This window comes from Salvelinus sp. IW2-2015, linkage group LG4q.1:29 (genome assembly GCF_002910315.2).
Source record: "Salvelinus sp. IW2-2015 linkage group LG4q.1:29, ASM291031v2, whole genome shotgun sequence".
Taxonomy (NCBI): Eukaryota; Metazoa; Chordata; class Actinopteri; order Salmoniformes; family Salmonidae; genus Salvelinus; species Salvelinus sp. IW2-2015.
Window position 1 is genome coordinate 74,749,932 of NC_036842.1, and position 7,614 is coordinate 74,757,545.

Here is a 7,614-nt window from a genome sequence, read left to right on the forward strand (position 1 = left end):
TGTTCTGGGTGTTGCAGTACTCAATCACCCTGTAATGACATTAACCGTTTCTCTCGTACGAATCAATGAGACATGCATCGATGAGATAGGGACCAGCCTAATGGTGACAGACACTCACGTATTGTAGTCACACACACACACACACACACACACACACACACACACACACACACACACAGACGTATGGATATGAGCTCGTGGGCCAGGGAACACCCTACTTTTCAAACACGTAAATGTTCCATCCACAGAGAGATGAGACAGAGAACAGGGAGGCAGTGACAACCTCTGACAGATTACCACACAATCAGCAAATACACAACATATCTGTGTGTATGTGTGTTATGTTTTGAACCTGCCTGCCTACCATACCAGGGGACTCTTGGGTAGAGGTTTGTGGGGGGGAGAGGTTTGAGTAAGGGGGGGGATGCAGGCGAGGTGAGGGTGAGTAAGAGATGAGTCAACTGCCCTCAGCTATAAGAGAAGCCCTGATGGAGCCTGGGAGTGACACATACACAAACCCTAAGAGGTAAGATACACTCTCCACTCTCCTCTACACTTCCTTTTTTCACTCTCTCCATCTTACCTCTATCATTCTCTATAACACTTTCACTCTTTCTCTGTCTATTATCCTTTCTCATTTCTCTCTCTCTCTCTGTTGTGTTAGTATGTGCTACCGATATCATATGTATAGATTTGAGCAGGTGATGTGGTTAAACTTTATCTTGTCTGTACTGCATGGTTTGGTTTGATTGTCTTTCATGAAGTGATGTGCCAGTTATTTTAAAATTTACTTTTTACTTTAAAAAAAGTTCCTTTAAACTTTAGAGAAAATTTGAAAGGAAGCATGTGGAATATTCAGCAAGCCAAGTAGATCAGATAAACCTGATCGACTGATTTCTGTCTGTTTTCAGTAGGATGGGGGTAGTACAGTGAGTCTTATCTGTAGTCTATTTATCAGAGGGCAGGCTGTTCTCTCTAAGTGGGGATTTCACCGCTGACCCTCTGCCAAATATTGATTTGTCTAAAACAAACATTCATCTCCAACCAAAACATTACATTGAAGTTTAGACTTTAAATATTATCAGATGTATATTATTAAAGTGGATAATTGTATGTGTGCTCCACAACAGACCACAGTAGAACAACCTGCTTATGTATATATTCTCTCTTACAGGAGTACCCGTGCTGTTCTTTATATAAACACAGAGAAACCACCAGGTTCTAGACACAAACCTGCACACATATTGACACAGGTACACACGTTCAGGCACATACGCCCATTCATCCAGACTACAGATATGGACTGCTCCATGGCCCTCCTGTTGTCCTCTCTGTTGGCTCTGTTCAGCGTGGGGGCGGGAGCTTCACTCTCATTGCATGTAGTGAGGACCAAGGTCAAAGACCTTGCTCAAACCATGGTGATTAGGATCAAAAAGGTAATCAACCAATCTATCAATCAGCCATCCAGTCAGTCAATCATTAGTGGACTGATTTATGCAGTCTTTAGCTTGTTGACGAATTAAACAAAGTAACAGCATGTATAGCTTACATTAATTGTATATTAATCACATTTCTCTCTTCCTCCAGCTGGATATATCTCCTAACCTAATCGAGGGCATGGACCCTTTTCTCCCTGCAGCTGCAGTAGATCAGCATATAGAAAGTCTGCCTTCCATAGTGGAGACCATGGGGTTCTACCAGGACCTACTGCTCTTCCTAGACTGGGCAGACCTCAAACAGCTGGTGGAAGACACCTCCACTATGAGGGGTCTGCTGGAGAACTGGATGATATCACGCTGCCCAGGCCACCAGCAGAAACAGACAGGAGAGGGAGGGCTGTCAGAGGCTCTGAAAGACACTACCAGGAAGTATGGTCTGAGTGTGGGTCCAGTTGCGCTAAACAGACTCAAGGGCTACCTCGGTCGGTTACTACTGAACCTGGATCAGCTGAATTACTGTTACTAATGTTGATCATCACTGAGCAACTGAACTCAGATCAGTTTGTGCCATGCTGAACAACTGTTACTGACAGTGACTGTCACTGAGTAACTGAACTATGATCAACTCGTGATCTGCTGAAATCCTAGAATGAGTTGAAGCAAGACTGGACAGTGGGGTCATAGTGTCTGAAGATTCTCCAAAATGTAGGTCATCCCACTGTCACCATCTCCCGCTAAGTTATTAAGACATTTTATATTGTATTATTTAGACAAGGACTGTATCTTTATTTATATTTATTTCTATGAAGAAGAGAAAAATAAGCAGCTTTGTTTTGTAGCATTATACACCCGTCAGTCAGTGGCACAGGGGGAAGTGTTTACTAAGCATTGAATCAGCTGTATTGCAGAATGTACACACACACGTTGCGTAATGCTGCCTGCTCCAGGGAGGACTAGACTGCATGTGTGTAGTGATGTCATCATACTCACAGAGAGGTTTTCCTGAAAGCTAAGACAGCCTCTGCCAGGAAACCAGATGTTTTGATGTTAGAGCAGTGACAGAGAGGGAAGGAGGGGAGAGAGGGGTCAGTTCTCAATGACATTCCAAGATGGATTCTCAATGACAACGTTACATTGCATTCAGATGGAAATGCATTGTATAGAACACATGATTGTCTATCCTGAAGAGCAGTGAGTCATGTCAGCTCTATTTCATTACATTTCTATATACAATGTTCTGAATATTATTCCTCACTGAACACATCCCAACTCATTCTCTTCTTAACAGTATTAGCACTTATGCCAGCAGGATACCATCATGCATCCCACTGTTGGCTTGCCAATGAAGCTAAGCAGGGTTGGTCCTGGTGGGTTGTTGGATGAGAGACCAGATGCTGCTGGAAGTAGTGTTGGAGGGCCAGTAGGAGGCACTCTTTCCTCTGATCTGAAAAAAAGATCCCAGGGCAGTGATTGGGGACATTGTCATGTGTAGGGTGCCATCTATTGGATGGGATGTTAAACAGGTGTCCTGACTATCTGTGGTCAGTAATAGATCCCATAGCACTGTAAGAGTAGGGGTCTTAACCCTGGGGTCCTGGCTAAATTCCCAATCTGGCTGTCTAATATGCCATCTAATCATACCCAGCTTCTAATTGGCTCATTCCTCTCCCCTATAATTATTCCCCAAGTCGTTGCTGTAAATGAGAATGTGTGCTGAGTCAACTCACCTGGTAAAAAAAAATATTTATACTGTACTATATTTTATGTAACTTTTTAATCTTGGATGATATGCAAAACTCTATTTAATAAAATGGTTTCCTTTTCTATTATTCTGTTTTTATCAGTCTTCCTTCATCAAATGAATCCTTTGATACACATAGGGCCCGACATAGGGCCTGATCCTACACACTTCTCAGCAGTTGGTATTCAGACTTACCTTATGCAGCTGAGTAAATGGCTTTGCATGCGTGGTTCCCTTGAGCGCTCTCAATACATTTTATTAAACAGCTGAAAACCCTCTCACTTGCTGGCCAACAGATGTTCTCTTGGAGTTTTCATTCAATAGGGTTTTCATTACATTTATCTAAAGCCATCCCTTTAAATTGAGTGTACCTTTAATTAGAATTTTCTCGACAAACTCACTGGAACATGTGGAGAGTATTATCCAGAATATTAAGGATCAATGAAAGAAAGACATGTAACACATACTTTTATCTCCTTTTCAGCAACAATTGGTAGATTTAAAAATACTGTGATCTTGTAGATTATTTAGGGTTAGGAAAGTATTTATGAATAATATATTTTTTAAATAGGTTTGGAGAGACTTTACGCACAAAATATATTGATGAATGAAAAAATTTATCCTGAAATTTGCCATATTCCATGAAATATTGGAAGGTGAGAAAACTGTACAATATGGTCCTATAAATCTACCCTAATAATCCTCACTAATCATGAAACTGTGATGACAATGGTCCAGTCTAAAGTGAACTGTGCTCCAGGCTCCAGGTTTAAACTGTGACAACTGTGGGAAGCATTGCAGTCAACATGGGCCAGCATCCCTGTGGAACGCTTTCGACACCTTGTAGTATAACGATACAGGTGGAGACCCAGAAGCAGACACAGGAGGCAGATGGTTAGAGTCTCTGATATTTATTACAATCCATGGGGCAGGCTAGAGACAGGTTGTGGACAGGCAAAAGATCATAAACCAGGTCAGAGTCCAGGAGGTACAGAGTAGCAGGCAGGTTCAAGGTCAGGGCAGGCAGTATGGTCAGGCAGGCGGGCACAGAGTCAGGGCAGGCAAAGGTCAAAACCCAGAGGACTAGAAAAACGGAGATAAGGAAAAAGCAGGAGCACGGAAAAACCACGCTGGTTGACTGGACAAGACGAACTGGCAAAAGAAAAACAGAGAACACAGGAATAAATACCCAGGGACTAATGGGGAAACAGGTGACACCTGGAGGTGTGTGGAGACAATCACAAAGACTGGTGAAACAGATCAGGGCGTGACATGTAGTGTATGCCCTGACGAATTGAGGCTGTTCAGAGGGCAAAGGGCATGCAACTAAATATTAGGAAGGTGTTCCTATTGTTTTGTACACTCAGCATATTCGGCAATAATTAGGACTAGGCAAAGTGATCGTGTAATGCGAAAATTCAATTAAAAGTATTACCATTGCCACATTTGATGTACAGTCACATTCACCCATCATTTGCAACTTCGTCAATTAGCGTCATCACTAGATTTCCTTTGCAATACCTCAGACTTTCATGATTACCAGCTGAGATACTTTTATGAGTTGATTTTACTCCTGGCTCAGAGTTTGTCTGGGCAATGTCTAACATAATCCTAAAACCTACTCTGAACTGGGAGTTTTTTTATTCAGATAGGCTACATGTCCTAAATGATTGCACAACTTGTAATACATTAGCCTAATATGATCCACTATTGCTAGCTATCCTTAGGAACAACCACACAAACGTGGCAGAGGAAAGAAATGTAAACAAGCAATGTGGAATGATGCAAAATGTACGGAAACTAACACTGAAGTCAGTAACAGTTATAAATGTATGTGGGTATTGTTCAACCCTATACTTACAACTTGTGCTAAGTTAGGATATTATACTGAATTAAATCAACCAGACTCAGAGTTAACTTCAACATGTCTTTACTCCATCACTGTGTGTAAACACGCCCGCCCCCCCCCCCCCCCACTACTTTACTGATGTGGTGACATCATGTATCACATCAATACACGACATCCCCCTTTACTTGGATATGAACTTCGATGTCAACATGACATACACAACACTCCTTCTTTCCCTGTATAGCAACCTTTGTGTTACCAATAAATAACTTAAATATGTTCAATATCTTATTATTTCTGTTCTCCTAATGGACTTTCCTTTTTAAGCTTACTTCTAAGCAAAACAAAAGTGTTAATATCATCTATTATTTAGATTTTTTTGTAACAAAACATTCTGCACATTTTTCACAACATAACTCCTTCAGAGTCTTCGCATTAGTCTTTTGTACTTGCCTTTTTCAGTTTATACTGGTTTTCTTTACCTCTTGCCGTGCAGGATAATTATTTAATGACAACAGTGGCGACCCGTCATTCAGGGCAGGTGGGGCAGAGTCTGTTTTTTGGGGGCTGCCTGTCTTGCTTGTTATTTTGGGATTAATACGTGTCACATCAGTTTACAAACAATGGAAAAAAAAAAATATATAATATATAATATATAAATATATATATATATATATATATATATATATATATATATATATATATCATTGAGTTAATAAAGCCACATTCAGACACGGTGTCTTTTTTGTTTTTTTGAGTAAGGCAGCTCCAAAATGCTTTGTGGTGGTGGGGCAAGCCAGCAGAATACGAAAAGCGTTGCGCCGTGATTGGCTCAGTGTTCTGTCACTCATGGGGACACTATGTCATACGTCACCGCCAAGTCTAAGGGCAGAGCTCAAGAATTCAAGCCCCTTGGGTCCTGCCATAGAGTTACATTACAAGTGCCCATCCGAGAAGGCTCAATGTTATTGGCCATATATAAAATGCAGTCAAATCACGTTATATCTACAGTAGCTTTCTTAAATAGCAGTCATCGTGAATCAAGTCGAAAATCTACTAGCAAATCCTTTTTATAATGAAGAGAAATTATAGATAAAACGTATCTGTAACGGTGTTCCTCCTCCTCTTCATCCGAAGAGGAGGAGCAGGGATTGAACCAAAACGCAGTGTCGTGATAAGACATGATATTTATTTAAACAAAACCGAAAACACGACGAACACTTGAATAACACTTGAATAGAAACAAAACAACAAACGACGTAGACTGACCTGAACGTAAGAACTTACATGAAACACGAAGAACGCACGAACAGGAAAAACAGACTACACAAAAACCGAACGAACAAACAAACAAACAAACAAACAAACCGAAACAGTCCCGTGTGGCGTAACATACACTGACACAGACACAGGAGACAACCACCCACAAACAAACAATGTGACACCACCTACCTTAATATGATTCTCAATCAGAGGAGATGAAAACCACCTGCCTCTAATTGAGAACCATATCAGGTACCCATTAAACCAACATAGAAACACAAAACATAGACTACCCACCCAAACTCACGCCCTGACCGTCAAACACATACAAAATAACAGAAAACCGGTCAGGAACGTGACAGTATCGGTGCTCATTGGCCATAAACATTACACAACAAGTTGGAAATCGTAAAGCAATCACTAACCTGCTATTCAGTGGATGGATGTTTATTTTACCTTTATTTAACTAGGCAAGTCAGTTAAGAACAAATTCTTATTTTCAATGACGGCCTAGGAACAGTGGGTTAACTGCCTTGTTCAGGGGCAGAACGACCCTGTGGTCCCAAGTCTAAATCGGGAACTCCAGCCTCTTTCTACAGTTACGACCTGAAGATCACTGACGTCATCATGATTCAAAAAAATGTTTCTCTGATTTCCCATTTGTCTTGAAAGCACCATAAATCCAGAGAATGCCAAAGTTTGATGACAAAATTTGCCCACGAAGGACCGTCGTGCCACCTTCCTGTTCAAGTGAGCACAGCACAACAAGGTGCGTCCAAAAATGTCTTGTATGCTGCTGCATAAATTATGTAATATGCCAGGGAGATATGTATACCAGGGAGATATGTATACTGAAAGTAATTATAAGTGTCTGTTGTGTAGAAAGCTGTTAGTAGCCCACGTGCCTCAGCCTAATCATTTGATCTATTTTCACCTCTTCAATTCACCTACTGTTCTGACTTGGTGGTGCACATGTAGCCTATAACCTGTTTTTGAGAAATGTAACCATCGAATATTGTAAGTGCTTTCATTGTCTGCTTATATGCTCCTTTTATTTATCCTACGGTTCTGACTTGGTGTACAAGGAGAACACTGTAAGAACGGCCCATGTTCTGAATTCTATCACTGTACATTTCAAAAGTACTGAACAAATAGTTATATTGACTACGTCCTTCCTAGCTCACTCATTATATGTCTTAATCGAAGTCAGCCATGTTTTTTTAAAAGGCAGTAAATGAGGCAGAATGAACAGTTTCGCTGCCAGACAAGGCTCTGCTAATAGTCAGTTGTAGCAGTGGTAAGGTGTTGGGACTGCTGTTGGG

At 41.0% G+C, this 7,614-nt stretch overlaps 1 protein-coding gene across 2 annotated transcripts; it reads left to right on the forward strand.

The window, feature by feature from the left end:
- The first annotated feature begins 427 nt into the window (after window positions 1–427).
- On the forward strand, window positions 428–3,265 carry LOC111961186 (uncharacterized). 2 transcript variants are annotated; one of them, XM_023983274.2, is made up of 3 exons: window positions 428–526; window positions 1,175–1,436; window positions 1,588–3,265. In XM_023983274.2, exons 1-3 carry the CDS (start codon window positions 453–455, stop codon window positions 1,963–1,965), a joined length of 714 nt encoding a protein of 237 aa, XP_023839042.1. In that variant the 5' UTR covers window positions 428–452; the 3' UTR covers window positions 1,966–3,265. The 2 variants fall into 2 exon arrangements, with proteins under 2 accessions (XP_023839042.1, XP_070299211.1); XM_070443110.1 differs by lacking the exon at window positions 428–526 and having other exon boundaries at window positions 984–1,436.
- The last annotated feature ends 4,349 nt before the right edge of the window (window positions 3,266–7,614 follow it).

Coding starts and splice junctions, on each gene's coding strand:
- LOC111961186 (XM_070443110.1), top strand. CDS start 1,086: ATGTATATTATTAAAGTGGATAATTGTATGTGTGCTCCACAACAGACC. Junction 1,437..1,587: donor TGGTGATTAGGATCAAAAAG/GTAATCAACCAA, acceptor CTCTTCCTCCAG/CTGGATATATCTCCTAACCT.